At 52.2% G+C, this 22,500-nt stretch overlaps 1 protein-coding gene across 2 annotated transcripts in view; it reads left to right on the forward strand.

The window, feature by feature from the left end:
• LOC135239209 (retinoic acid receptor RXR-alpha-A) overlaps positions 1-22,500 on the forward strand; it is a 119,637-nt gene that overhangs the window by 29,424 nt on the left and 67,713 nt on the right. For both annotated transcript variants that reach the window (XM_064307729.1, XM_064307730.1), the window contains exon 2: positions 13,051-13,167. In XM_064307729.1, coding sequence (XP_064163799.1) covers positions 13,051-13,167 — 117 coding nt within the window. The remainder of the gene's footprint in view (positions 1-13,050; positions 13,168-22,500) is intronic.

Raw genomic sequence — 22,500 nt, forward strand, 5'->3', positions numbered from 1 at the left:
AATAAATAAATAAATCTACAAACTATCAGTTAAGGGTGGTGACTTATAACAGGGATTTTCTCCTTCTGAAATGAACAGACTTTCGCTCCCCCCCGGTTTAAATATTACACGAAAGAAACTGTTGGTTTCATTACTGAGATGCGAAGCGCTAAAAATTGAGAGGAACCAACGGCAGCGGGTGTGGTGGTGAGAAATCTCTGTAACCACATTCTCTCACGCTTTCGCGAAGAGTTTTGAACGGGGCCGGACAGATTTTGGGGTTACTTAAAGTTATCGTGGGTCCTCCCTGCCGCTGTCATCGAAGGGGCGAGCACAGCTGTCCGGTCGCTACGGCGTTTCGGGAACAGGTCCGGTAAAAAGGGGACTACGTAGGCCTACCAGACCCGGGATTCACTTTTCTGTGCTTTACTGATCTTGTCTGGTGTATTGGAACGAATGAAATACCCTGAAAAAGTGCAAACCCCGCCTTCTGGCCATATCGGCAGGCTCAATTACACCAGGCAAGATCAACAGAGCACAGAAAAGTATCTGAATCCAAAACTGATATACATTTGACCCAGGTCTGAGGCCTACTTAATTTACATCAAATACCCGAGCGTTTAGAAACCTCTAGCTGGCTCTCGAGGGGCAAATCACTTTTAAGGGTGCTGCAGCAGTCATTACCCGTTATTTTTTTCAAACGTGTCCTTTGAGGAGAAGCGCTACGTGCTAATTTTTTTTGGATTATTTAGCCGACCTGGAAGTGGAAAGTTCAGACAGGCTCAGCAGTCAGACACTGCAGAGAAAACCAGCTTCACCACGCGTGGCCCCCGTGACCTTTACCATGTACGGCCACCGTTAGCTTTACCACATACAGCCGCCGTGAGCTTTACCACGTACGGTCAAAGTGTGTCGACCAGCAGTCGGACGTCGGCGCACAGGAGAGGAACACGCCCGTGACGCTGACACTCTCGCCGTTTCCCGCGGTTCAGCAGTGTGAAAGGGGGGGGGGGCTTCGCACGCGTGTCAACCACAACTTAACCAAGCGCGCGTGTTCGTACCGCAGGTGAAAAAAAAAGTAGGAGAATTCAGCGCGCTATCGAGTGAAATCACAGGGGCTAGCTATCTGAGCTAACGGGATAATGAACTGCATTTAAACCCAAATCCCTCGAGTGCCCCCTTCGAACGCTGTGCAAACCGACGCTAATTGTTCCAGTTTGAGTCCCGTCTGCTCGCAGGAAAGGGAACGGCCCCGGCGAAGGGAGGCGTTTCGACGGCTCGTTAGCAAGAAGGATCATCACCGACGGAGCGGGTCTGTCGCGCGCTGTTGCGTAAGGCACAGTAAATTAATTTGCCCTGCGTCGGGCTGGAACACGCAGTGCTTTCTAGTCACGTGACACCGCGCGGAGTCTCTCTCTCTCTCTGAGGAAATGGGGGGCGGTGGTGGCGCGGGGGGGGGGGGGGGGGGGGGAGGGGGGGGGGCGCTCCCCCGGCGATGCGTCGCTCTCGGGCGAAACGGCGGATCAAATAAACGGCCGCGTTGTGAGCCCAACCGCTCGTCCTCCGCTCACGCCCGCCGCGACGTTCTGCTTTCGGTTTCTTTATCGCTCACAGGCGGCTCTGCCCCTCTCTCCCTCTGCAGCTCTCTCTTCTTTCTTTCTGTCTTTCTGTCTGCCAGCTTGTTGCTGTTTCTCTGCCTTCTCTTGTTGGACCGGTGGCAGGCAGTTTCACGGATCTGTATCAGCCGTGGATCGCCGGGCGCAGCGGGCTCAGTGAATGGAGTGAACTGTGCAGTTAATTTAGAGATCCAATAATTCAGCACAGCACCTATCCATTGAGTCTAGAGTACGTAGCTGAGCAGAAACAGTGTCTGGGGACATTACCTGCTCCTGACCAAGCTCTGGAAACCAGAAGAAACTCAATTCTGTACAAATTAAAATGAAAGATGAAAATAAATCATGGCTGTTGTTGTCATAAATGTGCATATACAGAGTTATGGTGACGATCATGGCAAATTTATCTTCAGGGCTTGAAATATTACTGTGTGTTTTAGAAGCTAAGCCGTCAGGGCAGCGGGCCAATCACAACGGAGATCGATGAATTGTGACTTTCTCTCATTTTAAAAGTAACTGTTTCCTCTGAAATGTTTTCGAAGGCCCTGAAAGTTGTGAATGAAACCCGTTATGCGCCCTTTTCTGCGGTGTATCGTTAGCATTTAAGCTCTGTGATTAAAGGCCTCGCGGTTCAGTCGGTCGCCCGCGCGCTCGACCCGCGACGTCGGCTCGACAGGAAGTGGGCGTGTCCAGGCAACATTTAAAGAGCATCAGTCTTTTTCTTTTTGGCGAATTCTACAGTTGACCTTTTCGAGATTTTATTCTTGAAGTTTTGTTTTCGTCCGTTGCTAGCTGGGTGTATTCCTTCGCTTTCGCGCTCCTGAATTGTGAGTAGGAATGTACTGGAGCAGCTCCGAAGCTTTGAGCCAAAATGGTGCCCTCCGGTTTCGGCACCATTTCGGTTTTCGTGAATTGTTGGGTGTGAGATTGCGTACTGATTAATTCGGTTATGAGTACATTAACAAATAATGAACTCTTCCATCAACATGCAAAATGGCAACATGTTTGATATCAAATGGAAGTTAAAGTCATTATGTCCTATAATAATGCGCTAGATCCTGAAGTAATACATGTAGAATTCATTTATATAATAACAGTGTGAAGTGCGGTTGTGTGCAGTAATACCTTGTTATTCATTACAATTATTTAATTCAATTCAACTCGATTTATTTTTCATATATACACAATACAGTGTACTGAGGCAATTACATGCTTACTTGTGTGAAAACTTCCAATATAAACACACCCACACACAAAAAGTAAGAATAAAGTGCAAAGTACAAGTCCACTGATATTTCAGTTGGGGGGGGGGGGGGACTTGGAAGGGGCACAGGGGGGTGAGGGGGTGTAAGTGCACAGCAGTCATGTTGCCTTATGGGTAAAAACTGTTTCTGAATCATTTAAGCCACACTACAGTGTGATAGTTGATATAACCTGGTACTATTTTGTTTTTGTTTTCATTATTGCCATGTTTATAATGGTATTGCTGTCAGTAGTCCCGTGACGTGCCTGTGTGTAAGAGAGGTTGGGTTGCTTCCCTGGAGGGAGGCGGTTCATTGTGTGGTTTCATTCACGTTTTGCATCCGCTCGTCGAGGCTGCGTTTGGTTACGCTCGGGTTCCAGCTCGGAGTTGGCACGCCCGCGCCGGGCTGCGCGGTGCAGCCAGCCGCGCTCTGCCAAAACCACGAGCGAGAGCTTTGATTTGTGCAGGTGATTTAAGGAGGAGCGAGCAAGCGAGCGAGCGCACCGGAACTCGAAACGCAGCCTTTTAAGAATTACGAGGAGCCGTGCTGGTGTGTCTCCGAAGCCGTTTCGTATTTTTCGCTCTAACTTCTGACGGACCCGAGGGGGGTACGAGGGGAACGCCAAACGCCGAAGTTTCGCACGGACGCGAGAAGTGCGTTTTTCGCGCGGAGCCGCAACCGTGCGGAGCGGTCCGACGGAATGTGAGACGGCGGGACCCCGCAGGGCTGAGCGCAAACACGCCAGATCTGTTACCGGGGGAGAGAGTGCCCTGAGACGGGCGGGAGAGCCTCTTCTCACACTTTTACAGCCCAGCAGACCAGAGTGTGGAGCTCCGAGGAGTGGATGAGCGACTGAGTGAGTGAGTGGATGAAGGACATAAATGAGGGAGTGAGTGAGTGAGTGGATGAAGGACATAAACGAGGGAGGGAGTGAGTGAATTGGTGAGTGCAGGGGTGGGGGGAGAGGGGGGGGTTGGCTGAATTTGATGGGGGGGCCTTTTTGTCCGAATGTTTCTTTTTATTGGCCGTGGAGGATCTGAGTTTGACGAGGCTTGAAGCACCAGGGTGGGCCTCTTTCCTGCCTGTTCCCTGAGAAAGAGAGAGAGAGAGAGAGGGAGGGAGGGAGGGAGGGAGAGAGAGAGGAGAGAGAGAGGAGAGAGAGAGAGAGGGAGGGAGGGAGGGAGGGAGAGAGAGAGGAGAGAGAGAGGGAGGGAGGGAGAGAGAGAGAGAGAGAGGAGAGAGAGAGGGAGAGAGAGAGAGAGAGAGGAGAGAGAGAGAGAGACAGAGAGACAGAGATATAGAGAGAGAGGGAGAGAGGCTGGATTGCTGACTGGAGGAGTGGACTCTGACCGTGCGGTGTACCCCGGGGGTCAGGAGTTCCCCAGGCTCACGTGTAGCCGAGTGTCTGTCTCTCACACGGGCCGCTTCCAAACCCGGCCGCCCGTCTGCTCCTGGGGGGGGGGGGCGCTGGAATTTCACAATTATTTTAAGAAGCTGTGGGGTAGGGACGCCTAATTTTAGCCCCCTGAACCCGCCCCCCCCCGCCCCTCCCCTCTCCCCCTGTCTCTTTGTAGCTGCAGTGAGCCTGATTGCGCTGCAGATGTGAGGCAGGTAAAGGTGTGTTTGGCGGTGTGCGGCCTGCTCTCTCGGCCCGCGCGGTACACGGAGAGAGAGGCCGATGTGCGCGCCTCCCCAAGCCGCCCTCTAGTAGCCTTCGTCTCTTCGTTCCCCTCGTCTTCAGCTCCTCCTCTTCCTCGCTGACTTCATTATTGCTGATGCTGAACTTTGCTTGCAGTGCCTTTTAACGCTCTTTTCGAAATCACTGTAAAACATTTCGACATAAATTGTTAAAAAAACACTGATTAAAAAAAAACTGGAAGGAATTCAAATGTTGCAATCGGTGAATCAGTCCCATATTCTGTATGTCCAAAAATAAAATGCAGAACAAAAAGAGAGGTGCATAACATTGATATTTGAGTAATTATCGCTTTCAGTTTTGCTATTTGGAAATCTGCATGCCTCCTTCAGAAATTACTCATAAGGCAAAAGCACATTTGTGTCCTGCTTTTGGGAGACAAAAGTGAATTTGCAGTTTGCATAACTTTAGCTTTGCCCTTTTCACGCGTCTGACTTCTTGTCTGGTTCTTTTCTTCCACGAATGTGCAGCGACAGAGGAGGTTTTAATGGAAATAGTGCTCAGTCGGGGATTAAAAAAAACACCAGGAAAATGACAATAATTACGTTGGTGAATTTAGACTCACGCTAACCTCCGGGGCTTTTGGTGCTAATGGGCCTCGTCTTCCCCGCTGTGATAAAAGTCTTTTTCCTATTCATTCGGGAGGTAATTTTCCTTAGTCTTAGAAATCTGCGGAACATATTTTGTGAGTTAGCAGCGCAATACAGGTGCTAACAAGTTAGAATAAAAAATATGAACTATTTAAATTTTCAGGTGTGCAGGGACAGTTTACCTGTCCTAAAACGAGTCATGGGGCTAAATTTAATCTGTTGTCCCTGGGCAGGTAGCATTAAAAAATACGTAAGAACCCGATGAAGTTCCTAATTTGATAAATAGTACTTTCTTGTTAGAGTAAAACAGTCCCTACCAGTCGCTTGCTAGGCTGCTATGTGGCTGGTTTTATAATCAATAATGCCCACTTTCCTTCAGAATGGAGCAGGAGTACACGGGGGGTGGGGGTGGGGGGGGCTCAGGTTAAAATGAGCACTCAGGTGAGTCAGGCCGACTGCGGAAACTCACCTGCGTTCGCAGCGAGACGCAGTCCGACAGCCGGAGTTCCTGTTTGTTTGGAGATGGGGTGGGGCTGACCGCGGTGCTCGCCTTGGCCCAGAACGCCCGCTCGGATGCCCTGAGGCTGGCGTGCTAACGGCCGGCTGGCGCCCGGTGCGCTGCTGGGCGGCGCATCCGGCTAAGGCGTTGTGTTAGCGCGCAGCTGGGCGCCGTGGTCTGGGATCGGCCGTGTCCATGACGACCGCGGCCGGTAGCCTGCGGGGCGACGCGTGATTGACGGTAGCCTCACGCAGGGGTGCGGAGGGCTCAGATGGCTGGGGTCTGTTGCTCTCTAGCGACCCCTGCTGGTAGATCAGGCGCCCGCGGCTTGTCTGTTGAAGCGGCACATAAAAGGGCTTTCTCAGGCTCACGTCTGTGGAAGGCTGGGCTTTTGGACGGCAGTGTGACGTGCGTCAGAGTAGAGCGTGTGCGTGTCTACACTCAACTACAGCATACATACACACATGCCCGCACACACACACACACACTCACACACATACACACACACTCACACATACACATGCACACACGCACCTATACACACATGCACACGCACACACACACACACACGCACACACACACTCACACACACCTCGTGAGGGTCTGCTGTTGGCCTGGCTTTGCGAGCACGTGTCATGTGACCTGTCTCTGGAGGCCCCGATTGGCTGGCCACCAGCGCAGGCCGGCTCTGTGGTAAGTTGTTCTCAGGGTGAATTGTCAGCGCAGGCAAAACATACAGCCCCAGTGAGGAGTCCTGCCAGGTAGAGAGACAAGGCGGTGGCCGTCGGCCAAATCTTCCCTACTTCTGTCTTTGTGCGTGTGGTTTTACTTTGTGAGGTTCATATTCGCTCAGTGTCTTAACGAGACAAATTTGAAACAGTACAGAGAATCTTTAACCTTGAGAGAAAGCCCTCTCTGTTCTTCTGTGTTTGTGTGTGCGGTTTTACTTCAGAAGACTCGTTTTCTGTCTGTGTCTTAACAGGCAAATTCGAAACAGAAGAACAGAGAATCTTAAACCTTGAGAGAAAACAGTCTTGTGTATTTCTTTTTTTTAAAGTGCTAAATACTTTGTCTATAAATACTTTGTGTACATTGATTAGTAAGTATTGTGCAGTTGAAAGTTTAACTGCCACAAGTTTTGGGTTTGGGTTTTGGGTTCAGATCTAGGTTAATGGTCCAGTTGTGGTTTGTTTTAAGGTCATGGTACGGGTTCGGGCAAAGTTTATTCGCATTAAAAGTACAGAAACTGCCAACTTGTGTTTCACATTAGTAACGGTTTTCTGTCTTGAAGGTCCACATAAAATTTGAAAAGGCATCCACTGTCTAACTCAAGTCATATGTTTTTTTACGTTGGAAAAAAAATTTGAATGAACGTCGTTGGGTTTGTGAAACTAAACCTTCTCTCAGCCTCAGTGTCCCTGCACATTAGCAGTGAAACGAGCTGATATCTTCAGGAGAACTGCAGGGTGTACCTGAGACAGACTGAGCGTGCTCCAGGTTGAGGCAGACTGAGCGTGCTCCAGGTTGAGGCAGACTGAGCGTGCTCCAGGTTGAGACAGACAGAGCGTGCTCCAGGTTGAGACAGACAGTGCGTGCATGTGTGTGTGTGTGTGTAGGTGTGTGCGTGTGCATGTGTGTGTGAGTGCATGTGTATCTGTTTGTGTGTGTGTGTGTGTGTCTGTGTATGTGGCCATTTTTCAGAACGGTAAAAGTTGAGTCAGTCGATGAACGTGGTCATTTCCTGAGAAAAACCACCACATAAATACAAACAACAACAAAAAAGCCTCTGCATTGTATTTCTCCCCCCAGAGTGCTGCAGTTCATTCCTGCAGGGCTTCCTCTGCTCTTGGTGAGAGTTTTAGCCCCGCTAAAGTGAAACTAGGGAACGCGGTGGGGTATCAGGGCAGCACTGTGACACAGGGGCTGTTCGGGGTGAAAGCAGTCGCCGTGGACAACGAGGCATAAATCGCTGCTTCAGAAATGCTTCCCCCCCCCCCCCCCCCTTCCAGAGAGGGAGAGTTTCTGTTTGACAGACAGAACAAGGCATGATGTTTTTTTTGTTTAAGTGCGTTGTGGGGGGGTCGGTGGAGGTGGATTCTGGTCTTTTTTTTTTCTTTTTTTTTTTTTTACCTCCCAGGATTTTGGAGATCTACTCTCGTGCCGTCACGGAGGACGGCTCTCTGACGGATCTTCGGGGGGGGGGGGGGAGCGGGCGAAAAAAAAAATGCTGCCGGCGGCCGTGACCGTTGCTAACGAGGCGGCGTTGGGCTACGTGTCGGTTGCGTAAGCGAAATGGAAAAATAAACACGCGCGGCTCGCTTGGCACTGCGAAGACGAACTGGCCGTTCCGCAAACAGGAGGGGAGGGCGTGCGAACGGGACGCTGTTTGGCAGGGGAACTGTTCTCCGAGGAGGACGCAGGACCTTCGGCTCCTTCCCTGTCGGCTCCCCCGAGAATTGTGGGACATTGTTCCCTGGCCGGAGGACCTCAGACTTGCGACATTTGGGATGTGCAGAAATCCCCAGGGGCGGAGGCTTCTGGAACACCGAGCACTCTACCAGCTGAGCACTGAAAACAGAAGAAAAGCACTGAAAACAGAAGAAAAATACAAGTAGATAGATAGATAGATAGATAGATTGATAGATTGATAGATTGATAGATAGATTTTATTAATCCCCATGAGGAGAAAGTTAAATCACCCGGCAGCATTATAAAAAAATAAAGCAAAACATATAGCATTAACAAAACAGTTACAGATACAGATAGTTCAACACAGCAGAAGAATGGGCACAGTAAATAAATAAACACGGGAAATACCTTAAACATAGCTAAAAACCTAAAAGCTACTCCCCAAATCCTACCCTGCGTTCGGTATTTCCAATCCGAGACACTCGTTAAATATCTGTTTGCAGCGGGAAGAAAAGAGCACCTAAACCTGTCTGTGGAGCACCTTGGGAAGACCAGCCTGTGACAGAGCTCTGTAGGAGCCAGTCAGTAAACATGTCAGTAAACATGTCAGTAAAGATGTCAGTACAGACGCGTGGACGCCCGAGCGCTTGCTCAGAAAGGCCTCTGTAATGGAGGACCTCCCTCACCTCTCCACCGATGTTCAGGCCCGCGCAACTTGGCGGAGCGACGGCTGAAGCTGACCGCCGTCGCCGTGACGGTTGACGCGGACAGCGCCGCGCTGTTTGCGTCGTCAAGGCCCCCGGCCCCCGGGGGCCCCGCGGCCGCGGAGACATTTATGACACCCGAGACGTATGGGGCTCCTTCGCTGAACTTCGACCTTGGGCTTGATCACCACGGTTACGGGATACAAGGGCAAGAGCAGAACGGGACAGCCCCACACAACAAAAAAATAAAATGGGTGGGGGTGGGATTCCTTACCATACCAGGCCCCCCCCCAATCCGTCATGGGTCTCGTAAAGTCTGGCTTTCAAATGCAGAGACGTTACGAGACTCTGAACTCCCCCCCCCCCCCCCCCCCCCCCCGAAGACGCCGTTTCATTAGCACAAAGACCTTTAACGAGAAAAACCCCCAGAACGCTTGTATCGCACGCACACACATCCAGACCTGCTGTAGCTTCGCTGATTGGCTGCCGGTCTGGGGAGGGGTGGGGAGGGGGGGGTAGGGGGGGGCGTGAAATTCGGTCCCCCTCGAAAAAAAAACCTTGATGCGCCATTATGAGAAAAAGAGAAAAAAAAGCCATTATGATACAATTTAGAAGAGAAACAAAGAGGAGAGATCAAACGTCGGTAATCGAGGGTTTGCGCTGAGCCAGAGTAATAAAGACGACTGCCAGAGGAGAAGCTCTTTAGTAACGCGAGAGACAGACGGAGACGCGCGTTCGATTCGCGTTCCGACAGGAAGCGCTGCGCACACAGGCTCCCGCCAACACCGCGCGTTCTGCACCGAGTCCCAAAAGCAGAAAGTACCTGGCCTCTCTCTCTCTCTTTCTCTCTCTCTCTCTCTCTTTCTTTCTTTCTTTCTTTCTTTCTTTCTTTCCGCAAGAAAAAAAAGAAAAAAGTCTCCTTTGTTCTGCGGGAGCTTAACATGAAAGTGAAATTTTTTTTTTCCCGCTCTTTGTTTTTATTACCAGTATTACAGGATCCTCGCCGGTAGTTCAATTTGTTTTTTGTTTTTGTTTTTTTTGAACGGCGGAGAAAATCTACTTGATCTTAACGCCCGACTGAAACGTCTGGACCGACCCGTTTTGTCCCCCCCCCCCCCCCCCCCCCCCCTCGCCGCGTCTCCGGTCTGTAGAAAAGGGGGCGGGGCCCCGGATGGAGGGTGCGAGCCGGAGACAGTACAGTAACCGCGTTCGGCCTAGCTCGGATCTGTCAATCACGCGCGTGACTCAACGTTTCCTCGGGTGTCGGTTAGGAGGCCAGGACTGCTCTCCCTTCTCCCTCCATTTTTCATCCAGCGCCTCGAGCCCCTTCCCTTTATTTACTTACTCACCCCTTTCCTCCCACACTCAGACTGTGTGCTGCGCTTAGCACCACATACCGGCCATCTATCCTTCCATTTTCGCCTGGTTCCGTCTTCCCCCCCTCCTCCCCTCCCTCCTACCCTCCCCTCCCCTCTGTGCCCTCGCTCTCCACCCCGGTTTGCATCTTTTAAAACTGTGAGGTGGGCGGAGACAGGACCACAGGCTGGTGTTACTGAACACTTTAAACGAGGAACACACCCTGCACTGGTGGTCAATCCATCGCAGGGCACACACACACCATTCAGTCACACGCTCATACCTATAAGCAATTTAGGGTTTCCAGTTAGCCTGCATGTCTTTGGACTGAGAGGAAACCGGAGTACGCAGAGGAAGCCCACACAGTTTTGTGATAGCGTTATAGTTAAGAATGAAAATTAAATTTAGAATTCAACACCGTGACGTTCTGTGTACACACTGAAATGACACAGTGCCCATCAAACACCTCTATCACACGCTGAAATGGCAGCATCCTTTAAACACCTGTATCTTGCACTGAAATATCAGTGTTTGCAGTAGCATTCCTTCACTACCAGGGAAACACCATATTCTTTGCTACCCATAATCCTTTGCTTCAGGTTATCTTACAGCTGTGGGTATGTCTGAAAACCCAGCCAAAGTGCAGCATGGGAACTGGAGTTTAAATGTGCGTTCCTCTATGCACTTTTTAACTGGTTTTCAATTAGCTTGAAGTTCAAGAGCTTCGGCTGGCTTCAGATTTAGGGAAAGGCCGGGTCCTCGGCCTCCGCCAGGGTCCTCTCTGCGGAGGGAGCGATGGCGCGTGGGGTTTCCTCCTCTCCTCTCGGGGCTCGCCATCCGATTTTCGGCAGGGAGCGGAACGTGACCCCGAGGAGCGGCTCGCGCGTCGTCACGGTGATGCTCAGTGACATCACTCCGAGCGCTGCGGCCGCAGTGAAGTCGTTGCTCTCCCTTCCAGCCCGTTCCGCATGGGGAATCCGCAGTGCTCGGGCTGAGGAGATGGCCACTCCTGGGAAATATAAGGGCAGAGGTTTGACAGATCTGGGGAGTGAGAGGCAGAGAATCTGATGATGCTGGCTTTATGGGAGGGGGCGAGGAGAGGGCGGGGGGGTCAACACACTTAATGCATTTTTGCTTGTTTGCCGCTGTCGCATGTCGAATAAGCTCCTTTTCGGTCTTAGTCGCTGGCTGGTGATAGGTAGTTTGAAAGCATTTCACGTTCTGGCACGTGTAGGCTGTTATTAAAATGGGCTGTCATGGGGGGCGAACCGGTCTCCATACAATCAGACCCAATGCGTCCAGCCCCCAGTCTGAAAGAGCAGGTGTCACACACAGTTAGCGGGCCCCTTCCGCTGCTCAGGGGAGCCTCATGGACGTAGGTAGACACAACTGACAGTTTCTCATACGCAGAGGGCTGCTGGTCTTCCAAAATGGCGGCCTGTCCTCCTTTGGCACTGAGAATGTTTTTCCCAAACTTATCGGTGGAACGTGCAACGCTTGTTAAATGTCGCTCTCCGCAGAAATGCTGCCGTCCACAGCGGGCTTGGAACCCGTCAACATTTTTCCTCACAAATGCAGTTTTGGGAGTTCATTTTTTGGTGGCCGCTGAACTTTTCGGGAGTTAAGAACGAGGAAAAATGTTAATGGGGCCTGGCCTGACGCCAGGCTGGCGCTCCTGAACCGCTACGCTTTTATAACCGGGAGCACGGAGACTTCCAGAACGATCAGCCCGATGCTGTGATGCGAGTTTCACACGCACTGCTCTCGGTACGGGCCGCGTGTTCAGCTTTCCGCCCCGCGCGAGCGTCTTCGTCTTCGTTCTGCCCTGAGACGAAGATGGCGGCTTCTTCTCCTGTGTTGGGGAGTGTTAGCTAACCCCTCGCCGATGCCGATGTTTGTTCTTTTTATAATTTAAATCAAAGCGCTGAGGACTGTCTCTGGCAGAGCACACCCCCCCCCCCCCCCCGCACAGCAGCCCAGCCAGCTTATCATGGGGAACTAATTCAATATCCCCGCGCCTGTTTTAAATGTCATCCTCTGAGCTCGTCTGGCACGGCGTGTTTGTCATGCTCCAAGTAATGGCACTTTATTGAGCGGAGGTTGTCACTGGCCTTACGAATGACGGGGGCTCCCCATGTAAAGGTCTCTGCGAGCAAGGTGGACAGAAATAGAAATGAGCAGGTCCCCTGGTGAGCACGGTCGTCCCGTGGATCACCAGCGCCCCCCCACCACCTTGGGATCTTGGGTCGTCTGATCTGATTGGAGAGGGAGGCTGAAGTTCTACTTTTCTGGTACATATTATGCACCCCACCACGCCCCTGTCACAGCTGTGGTTGGTCTCTTATGACGTCATAATGGCGCTGTGTTCCGTTCACTTGTCCTGCCTGTTGTGGTAGTGGTAGTAGGAGGGGCTTCAAAGGGGAGGGGGAGGAGCCTCAGGGGTTGCCATGCGCAGACTTGCAGAGTGAGGGCGCTGTGGAGATTCAGCGTGGAGCTCGCTGCCTTGCAGGAGGAGCACAACTCTCTGATTTATATCTTGCTCGTTTAACGTGGGGGGGGGGGGGTGACAGCATCCATTTGTCCCGCTGTAGCAGATAATGGCTTCCTTGTTGACACTGACCCCCCCGGCCCCTGGAGAGACAGCGCGACCGCTGCCCCCAGGCCTGCCGGCTTCATTTGGCATTTCGCCCGTACAGAGGAACGACCCCCCACCCCACCTCTGAGCCCCTCGCCCCAGGCAGCGAGGACTCAGGGAACAGCGTGGACACTGAGCTGATGGGAGGGGGGCGGTCAGGGGGGGCAGGCACGGCCACAAATGTGAGAGGTTGGCCGGTCTGCACCGTGGGGTGGGGGTTTGGGGTGGGGGGGTGTGCTGTTCTGTGCAGCTCTCGATTCGCTAATGTTAATGGCTCCTAACACCTAATGCTAACATCTCCTCTCCATATCTCTCCCCCGCACAGGATTCCTGAAGCCCCAGTGCTCTCTAGCGTCCCCGCCCCCCCAGCGAGGAAGACCTGGGGATGCCTGCTCCTGTTTCACCGGCATGTGCCCCCTTCACCAGCGTCGGCTGTCCACAGGTACCCACCTCCGTCACCCCCCACCCCCCACCTCCACCACACCAGGATCCGGATCCGATCCAGTCAAACCCGCCCCCAAACGGGTGTGTTTTTACACACAAGTACTAGCAACATGATTTCAGACTCTACTGTTTTAGATGGAAAACTCTCACCTGGGACTGTTGATTCTGAGGATTCTGGGAGTTGGAGTTTCAGAGCGCGACTCCGTATATGCCACGAGACTCTGTTTGCGACAGTAGGACAAGTAAAGGGGTGAAATGAAGCCTTTCGTTTGACTCAGCCATCTTTGGTTAAACGTACCCGAATATAGAAGGGCAGAGAGAGAGCGCGTGCGTGTGCCTCGCTGTCGGGGTTTGGCCCAGTTCAGCTCCGCTCGTACAGATCGTACTTCTGGGATGCAAGACGGTACTTGTCCTTCCCCCACACCTACGTGTACCCTCTAATCTGGAGTGAAATCTTGCCCCGCGGCTAATTTTTCGCTACGACCTGTTTTTATGACTCGAGACGTTGTTGTACATGTAACCCTTGACGACAGAGACTATTATTTTCCCCTCTGTCAGGTTTTTTTGGCCCCGTCGCTCGCAGTTTGAATTCTTTGCGGTTCGGCGGTATTAAGGCGGCTGTGCAGAAATGTACTCTTTTTACTCCGTGCGGTTTGGAAAGAATAACAGACGGGAGAGTCCGAGTCTGTCTCTGGAGAAGCGCGTGCACCCGCGGGCCGTCTCGGGCTACTCTGGGTTTTGGTGAAGAAATGTCAAATAAACAATTACAGCGTCAGCGGAGTCCGTTTGCAGGCATCGTGGGTTCACGGCAGTCTCTGCGCGGATCCACTGGTCTCAATCCTGCATGGGTGTCTGGATCTAATGGTCTGTGTGCTCAGTGGAGGAGTGTAGATTATGTTCTATTCTGTGAGTTTAGACAGATCCCAAAGAGAGTAAACAGTGCACTCAGTCAATGACCCATCAGATAATGTGTGCACAGTTAAGCAGGGCACACTCAACGAGTACTCAGATAATGTGTGCACAGTTAAGGACAGCACAGTTAAGAAGTGCACAGTCAACGACCACTCAGATAATGTGTGCACAGTTAAGAACAGCACAGTTAACAAGTGCACAGTTAATGAGCACTCAGAGAATGTGTGCACAGTTAAGGACAGCACAGTTAACAAGGGCACAGTTAATGAGCACTCAGATGTGTGCACAGTTAAGAACAGCACAGTTAACAAGTGCACAGTTAATGAGCACTCAGAGAATGTGTGCACAGTTAAGGACAGCACAGTTAACAAGGGCACAGTTAATGAGCACTCAGATAATGTGTGCACAGTTAAGAACAGCACAGTTAACAAGTGCACAGTTTATGAGCACTCAGATAATGTGTGCACAGTTAAGAACAGCACAGTTATCAAGTGCACAGCTTATGAGCACTCAGATAATTTGCACAGTTAAGAACAGCAAGTTTAAAGTGCACAGCTATGAGCACACAGTTATGAGACAGTTAAGAACAGCACGTTATCAGTGCACGCTGGCAGTAATGAGCGCGGACTCATTATCTCCATGCGCCCGCGATACGGTCACCCAGGCGATCGTCACGTCCTTCAACGGGCGGACGTTTTTTTCCCGCGCGGAGCTAACGAACGCGACCCATCGTCTGGAGAAATACGCAATCAGCGCGGCACGACTCATATCAGCCGCGCGACGGCGGGGGGCGAGGCGTGTCCCCGCATAGCGTTTCAGAATCTCACCCAGGCCCTGTTCCTTTATGCGCCATCAACCCCATTCAGACCGCTTAAAGACCACGATTAGCCGCTTTACTAATCTGGCTAATCCCAGACACCTTCTCTGGGGTGTGAATGCCCCATTCCCCCCCCCAGCCCTGCTGCTGATCCGCTGCCTTTTCCAGGGTGTTTTAATACCGTGTTTTGGAGCAGCTTTATCAGGGAGTGTGTGCCATGTGAGAGGAGCTGCAGTAGTAGATTCGCGGCGCCTGCTCTGCGTACGGAATCAGCCCCTCAGCCCAGGAGGAAGAGTGAGCCCCTCGCACGCGGACGCTTTCATCCGCGAACGTGCTTCAGCGCAGTCTCAAACGAACGAGTGTAATTCCCCTCTTCCCTCTCTTTCTCTCCCGCTCTCTCGCTCTCTCCCCCTCTCCCTCCCTCTCACTCTCTCCCTCTCTCCCTCGCTCTGTCTGTTTCTGTTTCTCTTGTTGCATGTCTGTCTCTTCCTGCCTTTTTTTTTCCGGTCTTTTCCACACGCTCCATCTGGCTGTTTGTTTTTCTTTTTCTGTCCCGCCGTCTGTCTCTCGCGTCCGTCCGTCTGTCCCTCCTCGCTCCTCAGTCACTCTCTCCAGCGAAAATTTAGGGGGTTTTTTTTAGCCCTGGATTCAGAAGGTATCAGTGTGCTTTCCCAGCTCCCGTGATTGTGATGAAGCCTCTGTTCGTTTGCTCAGTCTGACGTGCTTAACGCATTGTGAAGGGAGGGGTCCTGACACATCACGGTCAAGCCGAAACGAACTCAAACGCCTGCTTCCCCCACCAAAAAATGTCTGTGTCCCGACGGCCATTCCTTGCTTATGTATTCTGGTAACAACAGATTTGTTTTGATCGAGGCACCGATACAACGTAAAGAATTGTGCTGCGTATCTGAAGGACGTTTCCTGAAGGAGCAGGGTGGCACTTACTCCAGGAGTAGTGGGATGGCTCATACTCCAGGAGTAGCGGGATGGCTGGTACTCCAGGAGTAGCGGGATGGCTGGTACTCCAGGAGTAGCGGGATGGCTGGTACTCCAGGAGTAGCGGGATGGCTGGTACTCCTGGAGTAGCGGGATGGCTCGTACTCCAGGAGTAGCGGGATGGCTGGTACTCCAGGAGTAGCGGGATGGCCGGTACTCCAGGAGTAGCGGGATGGCCGGTACTCCAGGAGTAGCGGGATGGCCTGTACTCCAGGAGTAGCGGGATGGCCTGTACTCCAGGAGTAGCGGGATGGCTGGTACTCCAGGAGTAGCGGGATGGCTGGTACTCCAGGAGTAGCGGGATGGCCGGTACTCCAGGAGTAGCGGGATGGCTGGTACTCCAGGAGTAGCGGGATGGCCTGTACTCCAGGAGTAGCGGGATGGCTTGTACTCCAGGAGTAGCGGGATGGCTGGTACTCCAGGAGTAGCGGGATGGCTGGTACTCCAGGAGTAGCGGGATGGCTGGTACTCCAGGAGTAGCGGGATGGCTGGTACTCCAGGAGTAGCGGGATGGCTGGTACTCCAGAACGGATGGCTGGTCCCCAGAAAAGGTGTGCCCGAGCTCCGCAGTATGGTAAGAGTGATGGCGTACTCCGAAAGGAATGGCCCGGTATCGAGGATGAAGGGAGTGGCATTTACTCCAGGAGTAGGGGATGGCTGTACTCCAGGAGTAGCGGGATGGCTGGTACTCCAGGAGTAGCGGGATGGCTGTACTCCAGGAGTAGCGGGATGGCTTGTACTCCAGGAGTAGCGGGATGGCATACTCCAGGAGTAGTGGGATGGCACTTACTCCAGGAGTAGCGGGATGGCTGGTACTCCAGGAGTAGCGGGATGGCTCATACTCCAGGAGTAGCGGGATGGCTGGTACTCCAGGAGTAGCGGGATGGCTGGTACTCCAGGAGTAGCGGGATGGCTGGTACTCCAGGAGTAGCGGGATGGCTGGTACTCCAGGAGTAGCGGGGTGTACTCATACTCAGGGAGCCTGCATGCAGGGTTGTTGATCTTGCATAATAAATAAGGGGCTGCATTTCCTGTCTGGTGTGTGGAGTTTGGAGTCTGCACTCAGAGCTGCGTTTTTTAAAGTGAGTCGCTCTTTCCGTTTCGCTACATACATTAACCGCCGTTCCGTTCGAATCCAGACACAAGTCTGTTTTATATTATTTTGTCTCTCTCTCTCCTGCGCGCGCTGTCTCTGTCTCTCCTCTCCTCTCCCTCTCAATTTCTCTCTCTCGCTCTCTCTCATGTTCTTATTCACACGGAGGTTTATTAGTGTGACAGTGAACCGACTGCGCTGTCACAGCGGCTGACTTAGGAAAGCGCGTACACAACACGCTGGGCAAAAAAAAACATATCAACAGTTGGTTTTGTTGACCTAGAACAGTCATGTAAATATGAGCCTCTAAAATAAAGCTCTCTTTCTCCGCCTCTCTTCCTCTCTTCCCCCCGTCTGTTCTTCCACTGTCTGCACTCTTGTCCCAGTGTCAAACTATACGCAGTTTGTTCACTGTTAAATCAACTCTCACAGAGTCCATGTGGTTCCTATCGCACTCTGTTTGAGTAAAAAGGAACTCTGGACATTTTAATGCCTATGAATCACAATGTTTTGTGGTCACTGGAGACTCAGGGCAGCCAGGATGGTTTCGATATTACTATTTTAATTTGACTTGTCTCGCGTAAGGGCTACTCCGATATTAAATCTCTCAGTACTGCGTGTGTGTGTGTGTGCGAGGTGCGCTCCTGAGGTCATGTGATTCGTTTCGGACGCAGTAACGGGCCCTGTCTGCATCGCTGCGTGCTGAATCACTGGCCCCCCGGTTCAATGTTTCACAGCGTTCCCTTTCAAGTGCGGTCCTGCGGCGCGAGTAAATAAGAAACCCAGGAAAATGTTTGACTTGGTCGGACGCGCCGTAACAAAGCGTCTCGCGGACGTCGGTCGACCCCTGCGCGACCTCGCTAACGCTAACCGCTTCCCCCGAGTTCGTTTCGACCGGCTTTCAGCTCCTTCCAAAAAAGCGCTGAAATTATTTAGTGCGTTATTGGATGCACATGCCGAAATGACAGCTGCGTGATTGTAAAAAAAAACAACATATCGCTTCTATCACCGGAGGGCTGATGTGTAGCTGATGGCTCCTGGGTTAAGGTGCGGACATAGCTAACCGGCGACAGCCAATCAGACGGCGGGCTCTCGGTAGAATCTTGGTCTGCTGCCAGTAAAACTCATTTAAAGGCGGAGCCAAACACAGAACAGCTGAATAATTTGAATTGTTTTTATTTTGTAAATTATATGAAGCCGCTATAATTAATGAAGCCTTAATGAACTAATTATAAAAAAAGAAATACGTTTTTCTTTTTGCACGGTTATTTTTGGAAGAGAGCGGGAACTATTGTCTTGGGCCAGGTTTTCCTGAGGGGAAAAATGGCCGTGCATTCAGTCAGTTCTGACGTGGCAGCTCATTGGCCAACAGAGACCTTTGCATTCAAAGCCACGGTCCATTGGCATCTCTGATTGGTTCATGGGCATGAGTGGGTTCCCACCAGTGAAGGAGCGAACACAAATGAGAACAAACGATGACTCTTACTGTTTACGACACGCCGCCCGCGCAATATTGATAACGACGCGTAAAATGACATCGCGGGCGTCCGAAGAAAGACGGGAGCCGTAGAAAGTTGCGGTTTGCTTATCGGGATCCGGGAGCAGACGGAATAGCTGGAGTTCCTGTGTTTCATGGCGAGCGCTATAGAGGGCAGCCCGGTCTGTAATTACGGTCTGTGTGTCCGTGAAGCCCAGCCACCCCCGCGGCGGCTTCCAGCTGCTGCTTTTCCTGGTAGCGAGCGGCAGCCACAGCGCGGGGCTTGTCGTCGAGGAGCGGAGGACGCTGGGATATCTGGTGAGCTACGGGCCCGGTCAGCTCCAACGCCAAATTCCCGTGAACGCCACATCTCCCCCTGATGTGGTGACAGTCTGGTTTTCCTGGGTTTTTTTTTTTAACATCGTTTTAATGTTTTCTTTTGTTGTCCGAAACTAACCCGGACCAGAGAGAACCGTGAGAAATGCAGCGTCCAGGATCTCGAAAATCGTCTCACAGGGAACCGTTTGTTATTTTTCCAAGTGTTGTTTTTTTTATTTTTTTTTTTGTCGACCCGTTTTCTTTTTTAGCCTCGAAAGAAAAAGAAAAAAAAGAGTTTTTTGGAAAAGTTGTGTGTGTGAGAGAGAGAGAGAGAGAGGGAGAGAGAGGGAGAGAGAGAGGGAGGGAGAGAGAGAGGGAGAGAGAGAGGGAGGCAGTTAAAAGAAGGCTTTGAATGAGCCGTACAATGCGAGGCCTGTGCTGAGCGTTCGCTCTCTCCGAGACGAGGAATGGAAAAGATTATCCGCTGGAATGTCTGGGGTGCCCTCGAACCGACAGGCCAATGGGAGCGCGGCGTCGAGCGCGGGCCTAATTTTTTCCTGATGAACGCGGCCCGGCCCGCCTGCTCCGTAATGGAGTCCAGGGAGCCAGCGCCGAGCGCACATGGGGCCCTTGTTTCAGGCCCGAACGACGGAAACTGCGCAGAGTGGAAACATAACCGCTGGCTTCCTTCATTATTTTTCTAAAGTGTGTGTACATATATATGTACACATACATGAATGTGTATATATGCATGTGTGTGTATGTGTATGTGTATATGTATGTGTGTGTGTGTGTGTGTGTGTGTGTAGGTGTGTGTGTGTACATGTGTGTGTGTGTAGGTGTGTGTGTGTGTGTGTGTGTGTGTACATGTGTACGTGTGTGTAGGTGTGTGTGTATATGTGTGTGTGTGTGCGTACATGTGTACGTGTGTGTAGGTGTGTGTGTGTATATGTGTGTGTGTGTGTGTGTGTGTACATGTGTGTGTGTAGGTGTGTGTGTGTGTGTGTATATGTGTGTGTGTGTACATGTGTGTGTGTGTGTATATGTGTGTGTGTGTGTGTGTATATGTGTGAGTGTGTGTGTGTGTGTGTGTGGTACTGTGTGTGTGTCATGATGTCGTGTGTGTGTGTGGGCGTATGTGAGTGTGTGTGTTGAAGTGAGCAGTGAGTGGCTATCAGGGGTTGTGTTATGTTATGTGTGTAGGCTGTCCAGCTCACAGGTGTAGATTGTCTATTAATCGTTTGTTTCATAGCTTCGGTAAAAAGCGTAATACTGCATGAATGTCAATATCATTTCATTGTGTGTCTGCTGAATGTAGATGTTTGTGTCTGTACCTGCGTAGGCTAGTGTGTAATGTGCGATTTCGTGTGTGATTGAGCGTGTGGTGGTGTGGTCAGTGATACGTGTGTGTGTGTGTGTGTGTGTGTGTGTGTGTGTGTGTGTGTGCATGTGTACGTGTGTGTTTGCATGTGTGAATGTGTGGTGTGTGTGTGTGTGTTTGCATGTGTGCGTGTGTGTAAATGTGTATGTGTGTGCATGTGTGTGTGTGTGTGTGTGTGTTTTGTAGGTTGTGGATGTGTGTGTGTGTGATGTGTGTGTGTGTACATGTGTATGTGTGTGTGAGTGTGTGTGTGTGTGTGTATATGTGTGTGTGTGTGCAGGCGTATGTGACGTGATGTGTTCTGCAGTGAGTGGTGGCCATCGTGGTATTTTGTGTGTTTCGTTAGCGTCATGGTGCAAGTTTCATGCATGTTGTGGTTGTGTGTGTCGTGTGCATGTGTACGGCGTGTTTGGACTGTTGTCAGTGTTGACGTGTGTGGTTGTCATGGTACGTTTGCAGTCTGGTTGTTTTATTTTTTTGGTGTGGCTCGCTGGTTCACATATGCCTCAACCCCCTGGCCCCCCCAGGCCCCCGCCCCCCGCCCCTCCCCGCACTTCCTGGAGCAGGGTTCAGCGGAGGTGAGGGAGGTCGCAGAGGGGAGCTCGTTAGCTCAGACGCTCCGCGCCGGGGCCGGGATCCCTCCCTCCCTCCCGCTCCCCGTCGGAATCACACACCGGGAGCGCCCGTTAGCCGAGCTTCCTCCCCGAGCCTCCACCCGCCGTCCCGCCGTCCCGCCGTCCCGCCGTCCCACCCGTTTCCCTCAATCGCCCCCCCGCTCAAAGGCCTTTTATCTGTGTTTACACCCTCGGCTCCGGACGGCTCCTTTTCTTCCTAATTAAAAGTTAGCGGAAGAGCCCGGCCGCTGTCTCCCCCTTCACTGCGCGGCAGCCGGCGCGCGTCAAACGGTTAATTAGGGACGCGGGCGCGGGCGCGGGGTCTTCCCCTCCGCCCCGGTCTGGCAACCGTCCTGAAAGCCCAGAAAAAGCCGTTTTTTTCCCCCCGCCGCGATTAGCGAATTCCGTACGCCAGAAAACATAATGAACGACGGTCCGGGGGACGAGGGGGGGGGGGAGAGGGGGGGGGGCGGCTGGGACGCCGAAAAGGATGGCGGAGAAACGGGAGTGATCTCATCCGGTAATGAGGGCCCGTCTCCCGCAGAGAGGCGGAGGGAGGGAGAGGGAGGCTGCGGGGTCCGTGCGGTCTGTCTGCGCTGCTCACACTGGGGTCTGTGTTTCAGCTCCGGGAACCCCCCTCCCCCCCCCGGGGCCTGATTGATGGCGTTTCCCCCCCCCCTCGCTCCTCTCCGCTCGCCGTTCGGATCGCCGGCCGAGCCCCCGCCTCGCTCGGTCTGGGCCGCGAAAACGCACGCCGTCATCATCGTCATTACCGTCATTACCATCATCACCACCATCGCTGTAATTTTCATCAACATCATTTTTCCTTTCTCAACGAGAGTCGCAAAACAGCTGTTTTGTTTTGAAATTGAAAACAACGGTTATGCGCTAACGTTGACAGCACCGCTATGCGCTAACGTTGACAGCAACATCGAGTCGCGCTCAAACGTGGCATTCCACTGTTGGCTCGGGTTGGTGTTCACACGCTTTGTTCTGTTACACATATTACATATTTTTATTAAAAGAACACAACGGTTAGTATCCAGAAAGTGCTGAAAGATGCTGAGCGTACGCTTCAGACGCGTTCGTACGCCGCCGCCGTCCCCGGCGTCGTGTTTATAGCTTAGTCACGCTGCCGAAGGGACCTGCCATCACGGCAAATGAGGCCCAGCGCCATCCCCACCAATGGGGAAGGGGCGAGCTGTGATGTCACGAGTGGTATTTGCCTTCCCGGTGCAGCTGTTGTTTGGATGCGGCGTGCAGCTCAGGTCTCAGGTGAGCCAGCCGGACGGGGTGACCTTTGGGCCCCGGTGACGGCAGCCACCTGCTCCCCCCCCAACTCCCCCCCCCACCTCCCCCCCTGTTCCTGCTCCCCCGTCACAACTTTGCCTGCTTTTAGAATGTTATTGCTTCCCCCCCGCCGCTGTCACTCAGAGTCGCGCTGTTCCGCCGGTCTGCTGTGTGTAAGTGCTGTCGCTTCCGTGCGTTCGGTGCGCTTGTCGTGTTATGAACCGGGCGAGGTGGACTGTTATCGTCTCCCAAGGTCGTTTCCCACGAATCTTCGGGGGGTCGTCAGGTTTATGTGTGAGTGTGTGTGTGTGAAAGTGAGAGAGAGTGTGTGTGTGTGTTTCTGTGAGAGAGAATGTGTGTGTGTGTGAGAGAGAGAGAGTGATAGTGTGTGTGTATGTGTGTGTGTGTGAGAGTCTGTCTGTAACTAGGACAG

This window comes from Anguilla rostrata, chromosome 14 (genome assembly GCF_018555375.3).
Source record: "Anguilla rostrata isolate EN2019 chromosome 14, ASM1855537v3, whole genome shotgun sequence".
NCBI classification, from domain to species: Eukaryota; Metazoa; Chordata; class Actinopteri; order Anguilliformes; family Anguillidae; genus Anguilla; species Anguilla rostrata.